Source organism: Protopterus annectens, chromosome 14.part0, assembly GCF_019279795.1.
Source record: "Protopterus annectens isolate FY-2018-M chromosome 14.part0, PAN1.0, whole genome shotgun sequence".
NCBI classification, from domain to species: domain Eukaryota; kingdom Metazoa; phylum Chordata; order Ceratodontiformes; family Protopteridae; genus Protopterus; species Protopterus annectens.
Genome location: NC_056748.1, coordinates 622,480,069 through 622,505,277, shown reverse-complemented (window position 1 = coordinate 622,505,277; position 25,209 = coordinate 622,480,069). Strand labels below are relative to the sequence as shown.

Genomic DNA, 25,209 nt, shown 5'->3' with positions numbered 1-25,209 from the left:
TACATAATGAACTGTCACCTCACCTAAGTGTCATGTTTAATCATACCCTCATCTCAGGCTTCATGCCCACTGAATGGCACACAGCTACAGTTATTCCACTACACAAGGGGAGAGCCACCTTGGAGCCTGGGAACTACTGCCCCATCAGTCTAACGAGCCTGATCTGCAAGGCCATGGAACGTAATATAGATCTTATAAACAGATTGTCAACCTCCAAACACTGGACCCCACCCAGTTTGGGTTCATGAAGGACCGATCTTGTCTCCGGAACCTGATTAACTTCTAATAGTCTCCAGAGCCGTGGATGAGGGTAAGGTGGTCCACACAGCCTATCTGGACCTTGCCAAGGCCTTGACACCATCCCCCACTCTAGAATCCTAGATAAACTTACTAAGTTGGGCATTAATCCCTACGTCACTCTATGGGTTGCCAACTGGCTTATTGACGGAACCCACCTTGTAAAAGTAGTTTACTCCAAATCCAGCTCCAGACAAGTGGAGTACCTCAGGGTTCAGTCCTGGGACTGCTCTTGTTTGGCATCTACTTCTGTGAAGTATAGGTCAACACTAAGGGACTTTGGCTAACAAAGTTCACAGATGACTGCAAACTGGGAGCCATTATTGTATCCCCAAATGATGTGCATACTCTACAAAAGGGCCTTACAGAAACAGATGCTTGGTGCCAGAGCTGTGGGCTCAAGCTCAATGCCAAGAAATTTTATAGTTATCTCTTTTGGGGGAAAAACATGTACCTGTGAATTACCACATGGGTGTCAGTACATTAAACACTGAAAGTGAGAGACTTGGGGGACACAGTGGTCTTACCTTTGATAACCACATCACCACAGTCGGGAAATCCTATGTGGCTCACCTCCTCATTAAGGGCTTTTAATCCAGAAAAAAGGTTGTCAAACTGTACTCGTTTATTAGACCCATTAAAGAATACGCCTCATTTGGTATGTACCTCTCCAGACGACAACTGGACAGGCCGCAGAAATATCTCACTAAAAGAATCACAGCCCTATGCTGGCTACCTTAAACTCCAGCTGTACTCTGTAGCATATAGTCTACTCAGAGGTGATCTCTGCTTAACATACAAGGCCATGTCAAGCCCAGAGCTGTTGTACATGCTACACTTTTAAAGAAATCCCAATCCCTCCTAGCCACACTATCCAGGGATCTAAACCTTATCGCAATAAGCAAAATATGCTGGGGGATATGTTCCCAACACAGACTCCCCAGACTCTTTAATAGACTGCCTATGCATGTCCAGCAGAGCGCCTCTTTGGCCCTCTTCAAAAGGAACCTTGACAATTGGATGTGAGAGGAAATTCACCCTGGGGAATCACATCAGTCACCCTGCTAGACAGGGGTCCAGGGAAGTAAACAGTGTGGGAAGAAATAGCCAGGGAATTATGGCTAGGCATGTATAGGCCCTAGGGCTGATAGCCTAGTACCAACCTATGAACCACCCCTTTCTTACCTGAGATCTCTGTACATACAGGTGAATGGCATGCCATACTCTGTGCCAATCTTCACTGTATACCCATATGCCACCCACAACCTGACCAAACACTGCCACCTCAGAGCATAGGACCAGCCGTTCATCCAACAGATGTCAGGCCGCAGACCCCCCACAGCCCCAGCATCGGTAACAGCTGCCCGCAGCTGTGACTCTGGGCGGTGCATCATTTTCTGAGGTTACAGCCAGCAATCTTATCACTCAAAACTATCTTGCCATGCAGTCCAAACACTATTGACTTCTGCGCTGAGGCATATTTATAACACTCGGAAGAGTTGAACTTTGTGCCTACGAGCGGTCTTATGTCAAGACTGTGGACTTGGGGTTGTGGCCTAGACTTGAAACATTCCTCGTAGGACTGAACTTTACACACAGTATGAAACATATTGGCAATATACTCTGTCCAGATTGGAGGTGGAATTCTTTCTCAAGGGGATTCTGCATATCAGGCCACCAAGAAAACCCAATGTTCGTGTTTCATTGTTGCAGTCATTACAGTTGGTTTATCCTGTTGGCAGGCTACCCGCAGTCTGCCTGAGTTCCAAAGTCTAGGTCCTGTGTCGGTTGCTGTTGCCTCTTCCCTGGCGTCAGTGCGCCAGGGGTATACAATATGCAGCCAACGCCATTTTCTTCAGTCTTTCTTGCCGCGCAAAGCAAAAGCAGTTCGCAAGGGCCGGTTGGCAGACTCCTGTAGTTTACAAATTCGAATTTCAGATCTGCAGTCTTCATTAAAGCGGAGTACCTCGTTGGGGAAGTTTTTTTTTCTTCTTGCTCCAGACTGATGTCAAAGTCCACTATTTCTTGTGGAAAGCAAATACCTCAAGGATTTTCATTCTTACTGTATTGCTTGCCTAGGCCCTGACCATAACGTTGCTAGTTGTCTGTTTTGTGCTAGATTTAACAAGCGCACTAAGCGTTGGTACGATTTTGTATTTAGTTATTTTGGCAGAAAATTTAATTGTATAACGCCGTCAGATCAGCCGACTACCGGAGCTTACAAAAAACGAAAAAAAGGACAGGCATATGAGATCCAAAACCGAGGCTGCTTCTAGGCCTGTCGCTGGTTCTCAGTGAGGCACTTTCGCAGCCCCTGACCCCCGCTACCTCAGAGCCACAGGCTGCTTCTGACTCCCACGGGGAGCCGACTGGGCCTCTAGAAACTAAAGGTATTGGCCACTTGGAAACTATTCCCTCAGATGGGTCCGGAGCCGCTGAGTAGGCATCTGCTTCTGAGGCTGTTTTCAGGCCTACACAGTTGTATGTGAAACCTACTTCAGCTACAAAGACTAAAGCAGCTCTGAAGACAAAAACAAGTGCAACATTCACCTGGACAGGCCTCCATGCCTAAAAAACAGATGCTTAAAATGGCCGAAGACCGTATTACTTTGATAAGGGGTTCCCATCCCCCTCCTGAAAAGAGGTCTAGGCAAGAGTTAGAATATGAATCTTCAGACCAGGTTTCCATTTCCTCCTCTGAACAGGATTACTCTATTCCTCCCTATGAGGATTCTGATGCTGAAGAATCTATCCCTTCGGCCTCTCCTCCTGAGGATTATTTTTTGGGGAAACGCCGCATACTATGAGGGTGCATTTCCACTGGGAGAGCCAAGATTACTCAGAATCCAAGAAAAGGCTCAGATTTCCTTTTATTGCCCCATCACCGGCCCCTTGCTATCCTGCCTCTTTTAGACTTTGTAGATGTATTCAGAGAGTCCAGTTTTTCTCCAGACTCTCTACCACCAGCCCCTGTTAAGCCAGACAGATACGGGGTTCCTGATTCACATAAATTTCTCTAAGAACCCTGCAGCTGACCCAGAAAACCATCTCTCAGGGTCCCAAAGGGGTCAAGGCTTCTACTGCAAAAAAACCCTTTTCCCTCTAATAGGATTCTAGGGCCCTAGACAGATGGGACAAAAAGATTTTATACCTCTGCTACCTTGGCTGTAAGAGCTTTAAATTGCCAATTTCATATGCTTAAGTATCAGCAATATCTTGTATCCTTGCTTAAACAGAAAATGCCAGCAAGTGCAGAATGTGCAGATAAAGAAATGCAGGATGTTAAGTTGTCAATCTCGCCTTCATTCTTGCTTGATGGGTTCGGAGCCGATCCCTCGGCTCCGACTCGGCACTTGCTAAGCTCGAGAGTCACTTTTACCAGCTCGAGGCAGCCCCATATCCCATGATGCAAGGCGGTAAGTACCCAGATCTCGTTTGCCGCTTCGCTTATGAGGTCTTCCTTTTACCAGCTCCTGGTAAGTGATTCACTTTTTGGATATTTAAGCCCCTTTTTCTTAAACCCTTAATTATTAGTTATTAGTTAATTATTTACTTTTTGTGACAGAAAATCCCTGTCTTTTCTAATTTATTTTAGTCAAACTTTACCCATCCCATCCCCTCCCTGTTAGGGTGTGTGTGTTTATTTATAGAAATACCTTTTGGTATTTTATTTAAGTTAATTTTTTGACTGGTGTGTGTGTGTGTGTGTGTTTGTGTAAAGCACCATGTCAAAGGAGAGGGTCTCAGGTTTTAAGAAGTGTGACTCGTGCTGTCAGAAGATGTCTCTGACAGACGGTCACACTTCTTGCCTGTATTGCCTGGGGCCTCTTCACCTGCAGGACTCCTGTGCTATTTGTCATTCCTTCAGCCAGAGAGTCCTGCAGGAAAGACGCAACAAACTGATCCTTAGGGGCCTTCTTAAGCCTGAGGGCTCTCCAGCTAAGTCGGCTCCATCTAAATCAGTTAAATCTTCCAAGGCCCAGGCTTCTGTGTCTAAGCCTGCGGCCTCGGCTCCGACTCGTTCCGAGTCGAGATCGGCTCCGGCTGGAGCCGATTCTGGCTTAACAAAGCCTTTGGCACCGATGGCTATCTGTGCCGAATCTGTATCGACCACTTCGGTGTCGGCTCCGATCGGTTCCGACACCCATGTGGCACAGGCATCGGTGTCGGCTCCGATCGGCTCCGACACCGTTACTTTGGTGGCTGTATCGGCTCCGGCTGGAGCCGATACATCGAGGCTTCCTGTCGGCTCCGAGAAGTCGGCTCCGACAGGATCTATAGTATCGGCTCCGATGGCTCATTCCAGGAAGAGGTCGAGGTCTCCTTCCTTGGAGCCGATACTTCGGCTCGGCTTCACCTCTTCTATCGGAACGGAGCCATCGGAGCCGATCTTGATGGTCATCCAGGATGTCAGATCATGACCTAGAGAGTGGTCAGTAGATTACTTAAGTCACAGGTACTGGCCCAAATGTTACATAGTCCGTCTCAACAGGCGACTGTTGGTCCACACCCGTTACAGTTCCTCCTTCAACTCTACCCCAGAGCTTGAGTTGGAGTCTTCGAATGGTTACTGCTACGGCTGGAGGACGGATACCCCCTCTGTTCCTTCAGCCTCTACTCTTATCTCCTCTTCGAGACCTTCCTTAGAGGGATTCGGTGGTCGGGCTTCCATGGTCTCCTCCGAGGGGGTGAGTGGCATCGGACCCTTGTCCGAGCCCGCTCTTCCCCTTGGAGCCTCGGCCTTGGTGAGCTCGGCTCCGACATCTGCCTCGGAGGCTTCCCTTTCGGTGGTCCCTGGAGTTCCTAGCTCTTCGGAGCGGGTTCTCTCGGACCTGCCTGGGAGGGGAGCATTCGAGGTGATGAAGAGTGTACTGGCCACTGGTATCAGTCAGCAGTCTGTTCCCGACATCTCTGCCACTTCTCTTGCTACAGGACCCAGAGATCCTCCGCCTCAGATTTCCCCCTCTTCCGAGGATTCTCCTGATGTTTCGGGAGATCCTCCTAGGAAGAGGACTTGTAAGAGGAAACATGTAGACTCCCCCGAGTCTGTCACTTCGGATACTGACTTTGATGAGTCAGAGGGATCCCCTAGATCCCCCTCTGAGGATGTCTCCTTCTCAGACATCCTAGAACTCCTGAAACAGAGGGGAAACTGGCCCACCAACAATCCCTCTGAGGATGAGTCAGTATACCTAGAGGCGTTTGGATCTCGGCCCTCCACCTCCTGGGTGTCTCCGCCTTCGACCCCTTATGCAGGTTATTGCACGAAGGCGTGGGCAGCTCCTGACTCTGTAGAGCCAGTCCCTAGGAGGCCTTCAAAATTTATCACTGCCCGTGTGACAAGCAATTCCTCACTAAGGGTGTCCCGCTGATGCCATGGTGGTGGCTGCGGCCACCAGAAAGGAACTTGCAGATCCTTCCGTGCCCGTCCATCCTCCTAATAAGGACTCTAGGACCATGGATAGGTACGGTAAGCGGATGTTTTCCTCAGCGACCTTTGCTATGCTCGCTGAATTACCTATGTCACTTCACCAGACTCCAGAGGGATATCCTTAAGGAGCTGGGTGAGGTAGTTCAGGATCCTACAGCTGCAGGGGCTCAAGAAAAAATTGCTTCGCAGCTAGGAACCCTCAATTCCATTGCAAACTCCTCCATGCGGCTAATATCTTATGCTGCGGATGGAGCAGTAGAGCCAAGAGGTACAGGTGTGGCTCTTAGACGCCAAGCCTGGATGCGGCTATGTGATTTTGCGGATCCCTTTAAGGCGTCCTTCACAAATTCTCCCTTTGATGGGTCAGCTTTGTTTGGCCCTCAGGTGAAGGAAACCTTGACCAGGTGCGAACAGGACGGCAAGACTTTCTGCTGCTGGAGTCCGTTTTTCCACCCCTTCTAGACCTTATCCCAAAGGACAGAAAGGTGGGAAAATGTGGTTCCGTAAATCCCAAGGAGTCACGCCGGATTCACGTGGTCAGTTTACCCCTAGAGGCAGAGGGGGTAACAATAACAGACGCCGCTCTAGAGGCAGAGGGGCTCCGAAAAACCTGGGAAACAGGGAGCCTCTCTCTGACGAGCCCTTTCAGCATCCCTGAGATGTTGCCCGGCTGTCCCTCCTTGGAGGCAGTCGGGGGAAGATTATCACTGTACCCAGAAGCCTGGCATTCCCTCACTCAAGACAGATGGGTACAGTCGATCATATCCAAGGGTTACATAATTCCTTTCGAGGAAAGTCCCTTCCCCTCAAGTTCCCTTCCAGATGTACCACCCGGTCTAAGGGAAATTGCAGAGTTAGAAGTTTCAAAACTACTGCAAAAAAGAGCCATTCAGCCAGTTACAATAGACCATTCAGAGCCCGGAATCTACTCAAGTTTCTTTTTGGTCCCCAAAAAGACGGGAGACTGGAGACCAATATTGGATCTCAGCAGACTCAACAAGTCTGTCAGGAAGACAAGATTCCGAATGGTCACTCTTCAGTCAATTCTTCCCTTCTTACAGGAGGACAACTGGATGTGCTCAATAGATCTTCAGGATGCGTACTATCACATCAAAATTCACAGACGCTCCAGGAGATTTCTCCGCTTTCGGCTGGGGTCCAGTCATTTCCAGTTCAGAGCCCTGCCCTTTGGTCTCACTACAGCCCCCAGAGTGTTCACCAAATGCATGGCAGTGGTCACGGCTCACCTGAGACGTCAAGGATTCCAGGTGTTTCCGTATCTCGACGACTGGCTCCTGTCAGCCACCACCAGGCATCAGCTTATACAAGCCAGGGATTACACAATAGACCTTTGTTCTCATTTGGGCATCTCAATCAACTTTGAAAAGTCATCCTTATCGCCCTGCCAGTGTATTACCCTCATAGGCGCAAACTTAAACACTGTTCGGATGTCAGCTACCCTTACAGATCAAAGAGTTTCAGACATTCAGAGTCATGTCAGGATCATTCTGGCCAGCAAGAAAGTACAGGCCAGAATGGTTCTAAAGGTAGTAGGTCTCATGGCTGCGGCCATTACTTTCTTCCCCTGGCTCGATTCTACATGCGCCGCCTTCAGTGGATGCTGTTCACACAATGGTCATACCAGCAACTTCCAATGCGTCACCAGATTCTGGTGACACAGACATGCAAAGAGCATCTTGCTTGGTGGATCACATCGCCTCAGGTTCACCAAGGCAGGTACTTTGTACCCCCATCCCCGATAGCCACTGTCACCACGGATGCCTCCCTGATCGGGTGGGGGGGTCATTATCAGGGCAGGATGGTTCATGGGACGTGGCAGCCGTTAGAGTACCATCTGCACATAAATGTCCTGGAGATGAGAGCAGTGCTTTTAACGTTGCAAGCCCTCAACGACTTTCTTCCCGTAGGGACAATTGCAGTCCACACAGACAACATGTCTGTAGTTTGGTATATCAACAAACAGGGCGGAACCAAGTCCTACCCCTTGTGTCGAAGCGCTCAGACTATGGCAATGGGCGATCTCCTCTCATCGGTTTCTGGTAGCAACGCATATCCCTGGGAAAACCAACATTGTAGCGGACAGACTGAGCAGAGCTATTCTCATGCCTCACGAGTGGTCTCTCAAGCAATCTATAGCGGAAGAGATTTTTCTGGAATGGGGTCGTCCATGTTGCGATCTTTTGCTACTCCCAAAACAGCAAATGTCCAGACTTCTTCAGCCTCTTCCCTCTATCAGGCCATCCCCAGAGACGCTCTGACCCAGGATTGGCCCCAGGGACTTCTTTATGCCTTCCCTCCATTTCCTCTGATCCCTCAGGTGATCCAGAAAGCTACCGTTTTGAGAGCCAAATTGATTCTCATTGCCCCTTACTGGCCTCGACAAGTTTGGTTCCGTTCCTCCATAATCACCTTTTGGTGCAGCCGTGGCATCTGGACCCAGTGCCAGATCTTCTGATTCACCAATCGGGTCAGCTGCACCGGTCAATCCCTTCTCTCAACCTCACAGCATGGTTGCTCCACTTCCTTCCTTAGCCAGGCTTCCTTTGATCTCTAACCCAGTTAGAGACATCATAGTAACTTCGCTAAAATCCTCTACCAGGAGGATTTATACAAGCAAATGGAAACGTTTCTCTTATTGGGCTAAGGCCCAGAATATTGATCCTTTTACTGCCCCTGTTCAGGCAGTCCTGGACTTCTTAGCGGAGATTTTTCATGCAGGCTCCTCTTCTTCCACAGTCAGAGTTCAATTGGCTGCTATTTCCAATTTTCATGTCGGGATAGCAGATCATAATATTATGTCCCATAGGCTCTGCAGGGCCTTCTTAAAAGGAATTTTCCTACTAAAGCCTCCAATCAGGAATCCTCCTCCTCAGTGGGATCTAAATTTAGTGCTGACATCCTTGATTCTTCCCCCCTTCGAGCCAGCTGTTTCTTGCTCCCTGAAATATCTTTCTTGGAAAACTTTATTCCTAGTGGCTATTACATCTGCCAGGAGGGTGTCTGAACTTCATGCTCTTTCGGTTCGACCCCCCTATTTGGTTTTTCATAAAGACAGAGTATCTTTGAGAACTAATCCAACCTTTTTACCTAAGGTCGCTTCAAAGAACAATTTGAATCAATCCATTGATCTCCTGTATTTTTCCCTAACTATTCAGATAGAGCTGAACAAACGCTACATTATCTTGATGTCCACCGTCAACTTAGATATTATTTGGACAGAACAAAAAATTTAGAAAATCTGATCAACTTTTTGTTTCCTATGCGGATAATAAAAAGGCCTTCCTGTTTCTAAAGTGACCTTGTCCAGATGGCTTTCTTGGTCATCTCTGAAATTTATACGCTCAGGGGAAAACAGCTGTGCTCAAAACCTAAAGCACATTCAACTAGGAGCTTAGCTACTTCTACAGCTTTTCAAGCTAGACTTCCTTTGGACACTATTTGTGCAGCGGCCACTTGGGCCACTCCTCACACTTTTGTTTCCCATTACAAATTGGACTTGGCCTCCAGGGACAGAGCCAGTTTTGGCTCTACAGTCCTCAAGAGTTTGTTCCATTGAGCCACCCAGGATAGAGGTGCTAGGGACGCGGTCCCATCAAGCAAGAATGAAGGCGAGATTGACAACTTAACATTAAGAAGTTATGTACCTACCATAACGTTCCATGTTAGTTGTCTTCTCTCGCCTTCTTTCTTGCGACCCTCCCTCCTTCCCCCTGGCCTGGACAGACCTTGTTATAAGAAACTGTTATGCTGAAGACCATTCAGACCTGGTCCTTCTTCCATCTGTAAGTTTTCTTTTCTTCCTTTGGGAAGTATTTTATGCTTGGTGCTATTGCCCTTTGTCAGCAAACGAGATCTGGGTACTTACCGCCTTGCATCATGGGATATGGGGCTGGCTCGAGCTGGTAAAAGTGACTCTCGAGCTTAGCAAGTGCCGAGTCGGAGCCGAGGGATCGGCTCCGAACCCATCAAGCAAGAAAGAAGGCGAGAAAAGACAACTAACATGGAACGTTATGGTAGGTACATAACTTCTTAATTTATTGCATGCAGCTGAACAAGTTGGAAAACATACTTTGCAATGTGGTTTTGATTCTCTTGAGACCTCCTGCAAGGGCCACTGTTACAGGTTCTGTCATTAGGCATGCTTGGTTAAAAACAAAATTTGCCGAATCATGCTAAAGCAAAACTATTGGATGCTCCTTTACAGCATGATACCTTATTTGGTGCTAAAGCAGAAGAGGTGTAGAAGAAAATGGGAGGACAAGGCTAAATCTATGCAAACAGTCAAGGAATTCTTGCAGGTACAGCCTCCCAGATTTAGCAGGAACTGGCCTAAAAAAAATTGGTCCTTTCCAGTGTCAGACCACAAAGGGGCAAATACAGACGCCCCAGAGGCAGATCACAGCACCAAGCCTCATACAGGCCTAAACAGTGGGGTGCTTCTACCTCCAAGAGCGGAGAGGAAAAATCACAGCCATACAGGAAACAAGTTTCAATGACTTTTCACTTCCAGCACCAACCACTTATCTTTTGGCAGCCCCTTTAGGGGGAAAGCTAGCATTTTTTCACAAAGTTGGCACATGATCACCCAGGATAAATGGGTTCTAAATATAATTTCACAAAGCTTACAGGTTCCACTTTCACACCCTGCCAAGGCAGAACAGTATGCCAGACCTGCCATGCAATCAATGGGCAGAGGCAGAAAAACAAGTTTCATCCCTCATGGACATGAGTGCCATTCAGAAAGTACCAGAACAAGAGCAGGGTCATGGATTCTATTAGACTGTTCTTGGTACCCAGAAAAGACTAAGCCTGGAGTCATTACTGGACCTATCTATTCTAAACGCGTATCTGGATATTCCAAAATTCAAAATGTTGACTACAGCAGCTTCTGCCCATGTTTGGCAAGAAGGCGGCATACCTGCATGTCCCAATCAGACAAACATGCAGAAGATATCTATGATCAAAAGTTGGCTCAATGCACTTACCAATTCTCTGCATTGCCCTTTGGCTTATCTACTGTGCCCAGGGTTTTCACCAAGTGCCTGGCACCAGTAATTGCATTTTGCAGACAGAGGAATACAAATATATCCTTACTTGGACGACTGCCGTATTCAAGCGGAGAAAAAGGACATTCTATTACACCATCTGGCGTTTGTAAAATTACTGATAAGTCTAGGGTACACAGTAAACGAGAAGAAATCAAAACTCGTACCCTCTCAAGAAATAATATTCCTGGGTGCAAGCTTAAATACAACTGCCCAGATGGCTTCTCACGCCGGCCAAACGGACAACTGACTACTTCAAAATGTTGGCAACAAAGACCCAGTTTTCTGCAAGAAAAATTCTGCAGGCCTTGGGTTTCATGGCATCCGGCGTTCTGCTAATTCCATATGCAAGACTGCATATGAGGAAACTTCAATGGTATCTAAAGTGTTTGGACTCAACATTGCCACAGCCTAGAAACAATTAGCCTCATTCCTGCCTGCAACAGTAGTTTCGATGGGCAAAAGCCTGTCACCACAACACTGGACAGTCATTCACTTTGCCCACAGCCAGGCAGACATTAACAGATGCATCAGATAACGCCTGGGGGGCCCATATGGCAGGAAGATGTATTCAGGGCACATGGTCTGCAAGTCAAATGCATCTACATGTCAATCAAAAAGATGCTAGCTGTTCAGAATGCCCCAACAGCCTTCAAGGATCAACTTCATCCAGGACAACTACTAATAGACGGACAGTACTACAGTCATGTACATAAGCAGGGAGGCGCACATTCCTACCCCCTCTGCAGGCTAGCCATGAACCTGTGGCACACAGCATTGACTTACCAAGTACATCTGCAAGCTCAATTCCTGCCAGGAAGGAAAAATACTCTGGCAGACTAAGCAGAAATCTAATTGATCCCCACGAGTGGAAATTGGATCCACAAGTCTTCAGCATAACAAATACCTCTCCTCACAACTACCAACTACAAAGATTCTGCACAAGGACGCATCAACAAGCAAGCATGGAAAGTGGATGCTCTATCTTTCAGCTGGAAAAATCTAGCTATATATGCCTTTCCCCCTCTGCCTCTCCTCCCCAAGGTACTCCTCAAGGTCAGACAAAGAGAAACCAAGAATGATACCTATTGCCCCAGACTGGCCCTGCCAGCACTGGTACCCAATCCTAAAGTTTCTCACTGCCCAGCCTGCACATTGCCTCAAATTCCTCACTTATTGACCCAACAAGACAGCCCGATACTGCACAGCCAACTCAAAACCTTAAACCTGGCGGCATGGCAGATGATATAGCCTCTCAAGACGCACCTTTCTAAAGCAGTGATGGATGTTATTTTGGAGGCCTAGCACCAGAAAATCCTCTGCAGACAAATGGAAGCAATTCTGTGCTTGGAACCAATCACAAGGCATTGACATTGTTCCAAATATTCCTCAGATTTTGCAATACTTAACTGCGATGCTGGATAAAGGCCTTTCCTTTTCATCAATTTAAAATTCATGCCTCTGCCATTTCAGTTCATTACAATACAGAACCACCTATTTTTTCTAATCAGTTACTGAGGCAGTACCTCAGAGGAGCCAAAAACATAAGACCTCCAATGAGAGCACCAATACCTGCTTGGGACCTCAGCTATGTCTTGGAAAAACCCACACTGCCTCTGAGCCAGCCTCTGCAGCTGACATAAAATTCTTATCCTGGAAAATAGCTCTGCTCCTAGCAATAACCTCCACTAGTCTCAAGTTGCAGGCACTCATGGCTGTGGAACCTTTTATCAGTTTCCATCCTGACAGGGTTTCGCTGAGGACAAACCCTACATTTATGCCTAAGGTAGTGTCAAGTGTGGCCCTTAACCAAAACCATTCATTTGCCTACTTTTTATCCAAACCCACAGAATAAGGGTGAGAAAATTCTGCATTCTTTGGACATTCACAGACCGCTACGCTTCTTGGACAGAACTAAAGCTTTCCGAAAGACTGATCAACTTCTAGTGGCATATGCTGCAGCATCACAAGGAAAGCCCATCTCAAAACAGACTATATCAAAGTGGATAGGCCATTGCATCCGTTTCTGATATTTTCAACATGGCAAATCAGTGCCTAAGGGCATTAGGCCTCATTCCACCAGAGCGGCAGCCACTTCAGCAGCCTTCCTCAGAGGAGTCCCAACCAAAGACATCTTAGAGGCTGCAACTTGGGAGTTAAGTGCATACCTTTACAAAGCACCATCACTTGCCTCTCTACTCTAAATCCAGGGCAGGCTTTGCCACTGCAGTTCTGCAGGGCCTTATAGCCTCTCCTAGTCCTGTTTAGCTCCACTCTCCCAACCTTAGCTTTGGGATTCAACCCAATTGTAATGACTGCAACAGTGAAACACTATGAACATAGTACAGTTGTGTACCTACCATAAATGTAGATGTTGGTGTATGCACTGTTGCAGTCCAGGTTACCCCCCCACCATCCCCCTTTTTCTTTGCTGGGACTTCTCTATCCTATACAACCTATTTGTATTTGCTTGTAGATGAAGGAAATGTTGTTTTTGTGCATGCATTTTCATTGGCATATTTTTCAGCCTACTAATGTGGGGGCACCTGACATCTGGGGCAAGAAAAACTGAAGAAAATGATGTCTGCTGCATCTTTTATACCCTTGGCGCACTGACGTCGGGGAAGAGGCGACAGTAACTGACGCTGGACCTAGACTTTGGAATTCTGGCCGACTGAGGGTAGCCTGCCAGCAGGATAACACAAGAATGACCAACAGTGAATACACTCTAACATCTACATTTATGGTAGGTACACAACTGTACTTTAGTCTTGAGGCTTTGTGTGTACCTGTCTTGAGTCCAGTGTTAACTAGGACTGCTTTGATGGTGGATAAATTTTTTAAGAACTAGATTTCAGCTGTTGTAAAGTCAGATTCCATTTGTGCAATGTTTCCTTGATCAAGCACTTGATTATACGTGGTAACATTCCAGCTGTAGTAATACCCTTGTCTCTTTTCTGGACTGCTGCAGTACCTTATGAACTTGCCCACATAAAGCTAGTGAAAAACTCAAAAGCTACTTGACTGTAGAGTTTCAAAGTTCCATCATTTTACTGATTCTGTGTAGTCTGCACTAGCTACCAAGCAAGCAGTGGATAACTTGATAAGGTCCTTGTCTTGGTTTATTTGGCTTTTCATGGCTGCTTCTGCCTTTATCTTAAGCTCTTGTCTTGGCATAGGCCTAGCAGACCTTTGCATTCTGTATCACATGGTTGTCTAGTTCTATTTAATTTAGAATCTTCTGGTTGTTGGGCTTCTATGTAGAATCTGCTTTTGGGCTGTTTGAGATTCTCCTAACTTGGCTAGTTTTAAAAGAATTTGCTTTTTGTTTATACCCGTTTGCCTTTTTTTAGTATGCTTTAGGATTTAGTATTCAGCATTCACTGATCTTCATAATATGCTGATGTTATGTGATCCTATCTCGCCTACATTCTGACTGATGGTTTGGGTTCGGAGCCGATCCCTCGGCTCCGACTCGGCACGCTTATGCCAAAGAGCAAAGTCTCTTATTGGCTGAGCTTACTATATCCCAGGATGCACCACTACCAGTCCCCCAGATCTCGTTTGCCGCTAATCTGCGAAGACGTGGTCTCGAGCTGGCTGAGTAGTAAATTTACTAACTTTTTTCTGTCAGAATTTTGCTGTTCTTGTCATAAAAAGCTGTTTTAACGGCTATTCACTTTTGTGTGTGTTTGGAGTTTGTGAAAAGACTTTGTTGTGTGATTGGGTTGAGTTTGATTTAGGCCTCCTTCATCTTAGGGCCTTCCCGGTCAGTCAACCCTCCTTAAACCTTACAGGGTTTCAAAGTACCCTTAGTAATTTGTGACGCTTTTTTTACCTAAGCAACAATTGTAAACCTATTATTAGGTAGTGTCAGTAAACAGAAAGTCAGTGGATAGTGTATTTTTCTGTCAGGGTTACTGATTTTTTTGCCATAATGTCTCAGAATCCTAGGCCTTCGGGCTTTAAAAAATGCACCAAATGCAATTTCAAAATGTCTATCACAGACGATCACTCGCTCTGTGTGTATTGTTTGGGTGCAAAACATTTACAAGAGTCATGCAGTGTGTCACGCTTTTTCCTCAAGGGTCCTCCAGGAGAGGAAAAATAAACTTATTCTTAAAGGGTTAATAAAACCTTCCTTTGAAGAAGCTTTGGCATCCTCTCCTTCTCCGGCTAAAAAGAAAAGGGCGTCGGCTCCGACCAGTCCGTCGGATCCGACCACCAAAAGACATAGGCAGGCTTCTCCTTCGGCTCCAAGGACTTGGAGCCGAGGCGAACGGTCTGCCTCTATGCCACCAGTCTCGACTCCTCTGGCTTCGGAGCCGATGGCTGGGGCATCGAGGCGGGTCACCTTCGGCTCCACTGGTCTCGGAGCCGACAAGGGTTGCCCGCTCAGACACTTCCTCCTCGGCCGAAGTCCACCTCGGCACCGATGGAATCTAGTGTGGGTATTCCTTCGGCGCCGATAGTCATCGGGTCGCCTCGGAGCCGGTCCCCTAGCCCTTTGGGGCTGTTGGAGAGGCCATCTCGAACCCGTTCAGTATCCTCTCGGTCTTCGAGGATGTCGGATTCAGATATAGACAGGGTGCTCCAAAGACTGTTCCAGTCCCCAGTCTTTCAAAAATTTGTTTCGGCTCCGACCCAGTTGGCTTCGGAGCAGATAGCCCAGGCCCATCCCATTGCTATTCCTCCTCCGACCGCTTCGGCTCCGTCGGAGCAGGTGCTGTTGGAGCCGGTGGAGATCTTAGGGTCGGCTCCGACCCTTACTCCAACCCGGGCCTTCGGGTCCGAGTTTGGTACACGGACTTCTTCGGCTGGACCCGGGGGTGATGTTTCGGGACCTATGCTTTCGGTTCCGAGCCTCCCTCTCGGTGCTTCGGCTACGGGACTTCCGTCGGCTATCATGGCTCCGGGGACCGGACACTCCCAGGGTTCTGGGGGTCCGGCTTTCAGAGCTATGAGGAGTGCCTTGGCCAAGTCTTCTTCGGCCATCTCCCCGGCTTTACCGGCACCTTCCCTGGGCGTGGAGACTGGGTCTTTGGCAGTTCCCTTGTCCGTAGACAGCAGAGCCCCTGGGCCTGAGGTTACCCCCATTGGGGGTTCCCCTCCTCCTGAGGGTTCTTCGGAGTTGTCTTCGGAGGAACCCCCAAGGAGGAGGTCGTGCAAGAGGAAGCACGTGGACTCCCCCGAGTCTATTACATCGGACACTGATCTTGATGATGCAGAGGGGTCCCCGAAGTCGTCCTCGGATGATGTCTCATTTGCAGACATCTTAGATATCCTCAAACAACGAGGCGGCTGGATATCCAAACCCCCCTCTGCTGATGAGTCAGTGCTCCTCAAGGCCTTTGGGGCTCAGCCCTCCGCCTCCTGGCTGTCTCCGCCCTTCGAGCTTCTGGATTTAGTTTGTCGAAGGGCGTGGGAACATCCAGATACCGTGGAACCAGTCCCTTCTCGTCCTAATAAATTTTTGTCTGCCCCACCCGAGAAGGAGTTCCTCACTAAAGGCGTGGCTGTAGATGCCATGGTGGTGGCATCTGCTACACAACAGGACGTGGCAGAGGCTTCAACGTCCGTCCATCCTCCTAATGAGTCTAGGAGCATGGACAGGTACGGGAAGCGCACCCTGACTTCAGCGGCCTTTACTTTAAGGTCTCTGAATTATTTGGCACATTTTACCAGGCTTCAGAGGGATCTGGTCAAGGAGCTGTCAGATTCCCTCTCGGGTAACCTACCTGAGCAGCTAGCCCAGTCGGTTAGCTCTCAGTTGGCTATCCTTATGTCAATTTCTAACTCGTCCATGAGGCTCATTTCCTATGCGGCCGAAGGGGCGGGTAGAGCGGCAGGCACAGGCGTGGCTGTACGGAGACAAGCCTGGCTCCGCTTGTGTCAGTTTGCGGAGGCCTTCAAGTCTTCCTTCGCCGACGCTCCCTTTGATGGGTCCTCTTTGTTTGGACCTAAGGTTAAAGACACCCTTACCCGCTGTGAGCAAGAGGGAAAAACTTTATCTGCCGTTCCACTCCCTTTCGGCCTTATCCCAAGGCTAAAGGAGGGGGGAAGATGTGGTTCCGTAAATCACGCAAGTTTTTTCCCCAACAGCAGGAAGATTCCCCTTCCAGAGGCAGAGGACGGGGAAATTTTTCTGGGAGACGCCGTCCCAGAGGCGGCAGAGGGCCCCGCAATTCTGGAGACCAAGTCCTTTCGTGGCTCTTCAGCCTCCCACACATCATGAGGGATTGCCCGGCTGTGCTGCTCCAGAGCCAGTCTGGTGTCGTTTTGCCAAGCACCTAAAAGCCTGGGAGTCACTCAGGACAGATGGGTGCTTCGGATCATTGCCGGAGGTTACACCATCCCATTCACATACTCACCCCCACCGTCCAAAAAAATCCCGGACCCACCACCCAGTCAAAGGGAAATTGCAGCCGCAGAAGCTTTAAAGCTGCTAGAAAAAGGAGTCATCCAACCGGTCCCCACAGACCAGATCGGATCCGGAAATTACTCCAGGTTCTTTTTAGTGCCAAAAAAGACAGGGGACCTGAGACCAATATTGGATCTCAGCAGACTGAACCAATCCGTCACGAAATCCAAATTCGAATGGTCACGTTACAAACCATTCTCCCATTGTTGGAGAAGGATGTTTGGATGTGCTCCATAGACCTCAAGGGGGCCTATTATCACATACCGATACATCAGGCGTCCAGGAGGTATCTGCGCTTCAGCCTGGGAGTCAGTCATTACCAATTTTGTGCACTGCCCTTTGGTCTCACCACAGCCCCCAGGGTGTTCACCAAGTGTTTGGCAGTAGTGACTGCTCACCTGAGGAGTCTTGGATTCCAAGTGTTTCCCTATCTGGACGACTGGCTCCTGACTGCCACCACCAGGCATCTACTAATGGACAACCTCAAAGCCACCATCTCCCTGGGTGCTACCCTGGGGATTACATTCAATTGGTCAAAGTCTGTCTTGCTGCCCTCTCAGCACATAAGGTTCATAGGAGCAGAGATGGACTCAAAATTGATGTGCGTTTTTCTTCCTGCCGAAAGGATCCAAACTTTACAGGGCCAAGTTCAAGCTCTGATTTCAAGATCCAAAGCCCCAGCCAGGATGGTTCTACAAGTTTTAGGTTCAATGTCTGCCACGGTTCTTTTAGTTCCTCTGGCAAGATTGCACATGAGGATTCTTCAGTGGCTATTGTCAACTCAATGGTCCTTTCAGGACCTTCCCCTCAATCATCCCATCATGATTACAGAAACATGCAAACGGGACCTTCGCTGGTGGCTTCAGACATCCAATCTAAATCAAGGAAGTCCTTTTGTTATTCCCTCTCCAGTGGTCACCCTGACGACAGATGCCTCCCAGACAGGGTGGGGGGGGGCATTGTCTGGGCAGGTTAGTTCAGGGATCCTGGCCTCCAGACGAAACTCTTCTCCACATCAATGTATTGGAAATGAGGGCGGTACTTCTATCCCTACAGGCCTTACACAGGTTTCTCCCTCAGGGCATAATCGCCATCCACACAGACAACATGTCGGTGGTCTGGTACCTAAACAAGCAAGGAGGGACCAGATCTTACCCCCTTTGCAGAGAGGCCATGAGGGTGTGGGAATGGGCGGTAGCTACCAGCCGTTTCTTGGTAGCCACCCACATTCCGGGGAAATCGAATATACTGGCAGACAGATTAAGCAGGACAATTCTCTCTCCTCACGAGTGGTCCTTAAACGAAACAGTAGCAGATCAGGTTTTCCGGAGATGGGGGACGCCGTGCTGCGACCTATTTGCAACTCCACTAAACACCAAGTGCAAAAGGTTCTTCTCCTTGACTCCACATCAGGGAGTACCAGCTATGGATGCTCTAGCACAACCTTGGCCAACAGGGCTACTTTATGCCTTTCCTCCGATCCCACTTCTCTCCAAAGTCATTCAAAAAGCTTCTCAATTGGGGTCCGCAATGATACTGATTGCCCCATACTGGCCTCGTCAGGTATGGTTTCCTTACCTGAAGAAACATGCGGTGGACGATCCGTGGACTTTAGACCTAATTCGGACCTGCTAATTCATCAGTCGGGACAACAGCATCAGTCCCTTCGATCCTTGAAGTTGACAGCTTGGCTCCTCCACTTCCGACTTTAGTAAGTCACACATTAGACCCGGAAGTTATTCACATTTTATCTTCGGCCCACAAACCCACCACTAAGAAATTGTACCTCAGTAAGTGGAAGAGGTTTGCTATCTGGGCTCAACTCAGGGGCTTAGATCCTATCACTGCTCCTATCCCAGAGGTTTTGAAATTCTTAACATCCCTGTTTAATCAAGGATCTTCTGTCTCTACTATTAAAGTCCAACTAGCGGCTATCTCTAAATTTCACGAGTCCATGGATCCTCCATTGATGAGCAGCAGACTATGCAAAACTTTCATTAAAGGTGCGGGTCTGTTAAGACCCCCAGTTTTTCATCCTGCGCCTCTGTGGGATCTAGATTTAGTGCTTCGTGCATTGACATCTTCCCCTTTCGAACCGGCTGCTACATGCGAGTTAAAATATCTGTCTTGGAAAACTGCCTTCTTGCAATTACTTCTGCAAGAAGAGTTTCAGAGCTTCAAGCCCTGTCTATTAAACCACCGTACTTGATTTTCCACAAGGGTAGAGTATCACTTAGGCCTAATCCATCCTTTGTCCCAAAGGTCTGTTCTAATCTCTGCCTCCAACAGTCTCTAGAGCTACCAGTTTTCTTCCCAAAATTCTCCAATGAAGCAGAATACACTCTCCATAAATTGGATGTTCACAGGCAATTACGCTTCTATTTAGACAGGACTCAGCAACTTCGTAAGTCAGACCAGTTGTTTGTGTCCTTCTCAGACAATAAATTGGGTAAAACCATCACAAAAGCTACTATCTCCAAATGGATTAGAGATTGCATAACTCAGGCTTATTCTTCTTCGAATAAGCAACTTACAACATCTATCAAAGCTCACTCTACCAGAGCTATGGCTACTTCTATAGCTTTTCATTCCAAGCTCGCTATATCGGAGATTTGTGCTGCGGCTACTTGGTCCAATCCGCACACTTTCATTTCCCACTATAAATTGGATGTGGCATCTAAAGGGCGAGCATCATTTGGTTCCACGGTACTCAGGAGTGTTTTCCAGTGAGCCACCCAGGATTCAGGTGCTAGGGACGCTGTCCCATCAGTCAGAATGTAGGCGAGATAGGATCACATAACATCTTTTAGTTATGTACTCACCATAACTTCAGATGTTTGGGATCCATCTCGCCACATTCCTAATACCCACCCTCCTTCCCCCTGCCTTGGAGATCAGAAGAGATTGAACGGTTTGAGTTCTACTGTTTTTATCTTGTTCATCTGACGATGTTATATAATCAGAGCGTGCATGTGTGCATGTATGCGGACAAACTAGATCTGGGGGACTGGTAGTGGTGCATCCTGGGATATAGTAAGCTCAGCCAATCAGAGACTTCGCTCTTTGGCATAAGCGTGCCGAGTCGGAGCCGAGGGATCGGCTCCGAACCCAAACCATCAGTCAGAATGTAGGCGAGATGGATCCCAAACATCTGAAGTTATGGTGAGTACATAACTAAAAGTTTTTTGTCATTGCTGATTTTTATAATGTGCTTTATTTACTCTTAAGGATCATAAAAGAAATGCACAATAAAGTGGTTGCTTGAAGTTGTCCTAGAGGAAGTATATGCTTTGTTTTATGGGATTTTAGTCAGAGTTGGACATTTGTCAGTTTGATCTGCGCTTGGCCTACTCAATAGGCAACTCTGCTCATTTGCTAGCTTGAGTTCCACTGTGTTTCTAGCTTATCTGCTTTGGAATGTTGACAAGTGGCAGTTCAATAGTCACCTGAGACAATTCTGCAACAGATGCTGTTCTAAGGGCAACAGACCTCTATCACCTGTTTTAGTGTATGCTGCAAATTTCTTTGTGCAATTGTGGAGTCCTTCGTATACAAAGATAATGGATTCCTGTTGGACCATGGCTTTGTCATTTTGAGGTGTTGCTGATGGGCAGTATCCCAGAGACCATTTAATAAACTAATGTGACCGTGTTATTTAAAGATTCAACGATCTAGTTACCCTAAAGTTTTTACACCCTCTGAGATGCTGTATTAATGTAGTCCCTACTAAAAGCAAAACTGAGTATTCATAAATGGTTTGTATGTTGGTTAAGCACATGACTCTACCAGTAGTGTCTCATAGTTGTTTCTTTTTAGGACCCATACAGCATGTTGAAGCCTAAGGAGTATGCAGGAACTAGTGAAGACCCACACATTGTTCCATCAATCAACAAAAAAAGAATGGTCGGCTGCATATGTATGTAATGGTGATATAATTAAAATAGCAGTGAAGACTATGTTGTAACTTGAGCAACATTAATTTTTGCTTAAGAAAATGGTTCTTGCATGTCTGCATTTGGTACCTTCTGTTAATCTGTCATTTTGTTTGGGTTTCTCCCACTTTCCTGCAATGGGAGTATAAATTTGTGAGCTTGTGAAAGATGGTATTGAGTTGCTCTTAAAATGTTGAGGTTTTTCATTACATTTTCATAACTGGGCAAGCAGTACTTTTGTGGCATGCATGTGTGAAATGTAAGCTGTACCACTGAAGTCTTTTTTGGAATTTGCATTAATTTTATGAATCTGCTTTGGTTGTCTATAATCAGCTGCTCCAAAAATACAAACCTTTCAAAAGTGTAAGGGCTAGTTCTAAAACACCCACCCTTGGAGTCATTCCAGCAGAGGAGAATGTCTCAACAGGAGGCATTGAATCTCTCCTATTGAAGAGCCATTCAAGAGGGCCCAACAAGACAGCATGTCCATATTTAACTTTATTCGTTGTGGTGCCCAGAAAATCTCAGCGTCTGGTTTGAGATCTGTTACCTGTATCTGTGCATGGAGGACTTTCTGGATGGTCACTGTACAATCAATCCTATCATCCTTTTCATGTAGGAGATTATCTCTTAGCATCTCTAGGATGCTTGTCTGTAAATCCAAATAAGGAATTCATCCATGAGATCTATGCTTTCATGTCGTCAACCAATTCGGAGCCCCCCTGAACTTTGGACTAAACACAACAGGGTGTTAAAGTGAGTGGCTGCAGTCGCAGGTCATGTCTCTCTCGTGGGGTAAAAATTTCCTACCTAGGCGACTGGCTCATCAGTGTTTCTAAATTGGAGAGTCATTACAACAAGGTAGTACTTGCTCCATCTCTGCTAGGTTGACTGTCAACCCACAGGATAGGCAGTCTCACCTGGAACCCTCCTGATCCCTAGCATCAATCATTTGCCAATTGGATACAAAGTGTGAGACCTAGTGCAAGCAGTAATGGATAACTGCTGCATCAGATGGGTTTTGTAGTCTGGGTATTGGGCCTTAAGGCAGCTTCCATATACACAATACAAAACACAAGGCTGAGTTCTGCAGTGGAGAGACTTCTCTCAATGGAGTTGAGCAACCCAACCAATTATGCAAACTGTGTAATTAGAAGTTTGAGGTACCTGCTTTGAACAAATCAAAAGTCTCCTTTCAGGGACTACTTCACTTCATCCAGCCTATTAACCACTGCCATGGTTACCATGGATAGCCTTACTGGGATGGGGAGACCCTTTCAAAGCAGGATGGTCCAAGGGATATGGACAACAGGAGGCCAAATTGTGCGTCAGTGTCCTTGCATTCTGGGTATTTCAAAGTGTGGTGTGCATTCGACAGCATGGCAGCGGTGTGGTACATATGGTGGAAACTGATCACAACCTGTACACAGATGGGCCATAATATCCCATCACTTACAGCAGTGCCCACCCCAGAAACTTCATTGTGATTGCAGGTAGGTCAAGCGGGCAGTTTGTTCCCACACAGGTGGCTTTGTGATGCCTCTGCTTCACATAGGTCCATAGGCATTTACTAGGCTAACTATCAGAAGGGCCTTTTTAAGCATAGCCATGCATCCCAAATCTGACAAGTTCTGATATAAGTGTAAGCATAAGCCTGGGAGATGAACCATTTACATGTTACCTGTGTCCATTAGAGCTGAGTGCCGAACCTGGGATGAATTTCTGGTTTCCCATCCAGTTGTCAAAGTTGCACTTGAATTGGGCTGAGGAGGAAAGAAAAGTTGTGTGTGTGTGGGGGGGGGGGGGATCTTCCCATAACCACAGACTTCCTTCTCTTCCATGTTGCAGATGTTCTTCGTGTTTCACTGTTGCAGTCATTACAATTGGGTTATCCTGCTGGCAGGCTACCCTCAGTTGGCCTGAATTCCAAAGTCTAGGTCCGGCGTCTGTTGCTGTTGCCTCTTCCCTGATGTCAGTGTGCCAGGGGTATAAAAGATGCAGCCAACGCCATTTTCTTCAGTCTTTCTTGCTGCATGGTGCCCGAAGCAAAAGCAATTCGCAAGTGCCGGTGGTCCGTCTCCTGAGATTTTCGTGTTCTAATTTCAGATCCGAAGTCTTCACTAAAAGCCAAGTACTCCGTTGGGGGAAACTTTTTTTCTTGCTCCAGACCGATGTCAGAAAAAGTTTGTAATTGTATTTCTTGTGGGAAGCAAATACTTCATAAGGACTTTCATTCTTACTGTATTCCTTGCCTAGGCCCTGACTACGACGTTGCTAGCTGTCGGTTTTGTGCTAGATTTAACCAACGCACTTAAGCGTCGGCACTATTTTGGCAGAATTAACTATACAATGTCATCGGATAGCCATCCGACTACCGGAATTCACAAAATGCAAAGAAAAGGAAAGGCATCAGAGGTCCAAAACCGACAAGGCTTCTAAGCCAGTCGCCAGTTCTCAGTGAGGCACCTTTGCAGCCCCTGATAACCGCTACTTTAAACTTGCAGGCCACTACCAACACCCACGTGGAGTCTACCAGGCCGCTGGAAGCTCAAGGCATTGGACCTTCGGAAACTATTCCCTCAGATGGGTCTGGAGCTGCTGAGCAGGCATCTGCTTCAGAGGGTGTTTTCAGACATCAATTATGTTAAAACAACTTCAGCTTCAAAGGCAAAGACTAAAGCACCTTTAAAGACGAACAAGTACAACAGCCTCATGGACAGGCTTCCATGCCTACAAAAACAGATGCTCAAAATGGCTGAAGACCTAATTACTTTGATCAGGGGTTCCCATCCCCCTCCTGATAAAAGGCCTAGGCACGAGACAGAATATGAATCTTCAGATCAGGTTTCCATTTCATCTGATTCCTCTTCTGATCAGGAATACTCTTCCTCCCTATGAGGATTCTGATGCTGAAGAATCTATCCCTTCAGCCTCTCCTCCTGAGGATTATTTTGGGGAAACCTTGGATACCATGAGGGAGCATTTCCACTGGGAGAGCCAAGATTATTCAGAATCTAAGAAAAGGCTTGGACTTCCTTTTACTACCACAACACAGGTATGTAGCTATTACACCTGTTAGACATTGTAGATGTATTTTCAGAGTCCAGTCAGACTCCTGACTCCTTACCTCCAGCTCCTGTTGAGCCAGGTGGGTACTACAGGGTTCCTGACTCTCTCGTAAATTCCTTTTCAAAAACCCTGCGGCTGACCCAGAAACTCTCAGGGTCCCAAAGGGGTCAAGGCTTCCATTGCAAAAAAACCCTACTCCCTTTGACAGGGATTCTAGGGCACTGGACAGATGGGGGGGGAAAAGATTTACACTTCTGCTACCTTGGTTGTAAGGGCTTTAAATTGTCAGTTTCATGTGTTCAAGTAGCAGCAATATATTATGTCACTGCTTAAACAGAAAATGTTGATTAATTCTGAATGTGCAGAAAACAAACATTCAGGATTTATTGCATGCAGCTGATCAAGTTGGAAATTATAATCCAGTCTTTCCTGACCTAGAGTAGTCCAAATACAGGCTTTGCTGTATTCCGGATTTCTGGAAAGTTCTTGTGTTGCCAATTTCCTTTCTTGGATAAAGGGAGGCTTCTTCATTCACCAGTAGCAGTGGGGAGCTTAGAACAGCCTATCTATCCCTGGAGGAGTGTTCCCAGCACAAGAATCTGGTATTGTATTGGCCGTTTTGGGCCAATTTCTAGCTCTTTCAAGTCCCCCTGTATAAAACCCGCTTTGGCGCGGCTTTGTGTGATTTTGCACATAGTGCAGCATCGGGCAGCTCTGCTTAATTGGGTTTGAACCATTCTTGGCTTCACAAAGTCTGCTCTTCACTTTTTCCCTTAGAACTGATCTAGTTCTCATAATAAACACCCTATTTCTACTCTAAAGCCTGGCACTTGCTCACTAAAACAGTTATACAAGTCAGCACTAAAAAATTAAAAGCACTACACCCTCTCAAACTTTCCTTGAGTACCTTGTTCCCCATTGGCCCTTTTTTTCAATTATAAAGGAATTCCCAGTACTATTCTAGCATGTCCAAAGGTCAGTTGTCAATCTCCT

The 25,209-nt window shown here is 47.1% G+C and overlaps 1 protein-coding gene across 2 annotated transcripts in view; it reads left to right on the top strand.

Moving 5' to 3' along the window:
* Positions 1-25,209, top strand: part of LOC122789145 (cytochrome c oxidase subunit 5B, mitochondrial) — a 230,162-nt gene that overhangs the window by 171,293 nt on the left and 33,660 nt on the right. The window contains exon 3 of one of the 2 annotated variants that reach the window (XM_044056378.1): positions 21,032-21,131. The exons of the other annotated variant lie outside the window; for it this stretch is intronic. Within the exon in view, the coding sequence (XP_043912313.1) occupies positions 21,032-21,131 (100 nt within the window). The remainder of the gene's footprint in view (positions 1-21,031; positions 21,132-25,209) is intronic. 2 annotated transcript variants of the gene reach the window in all.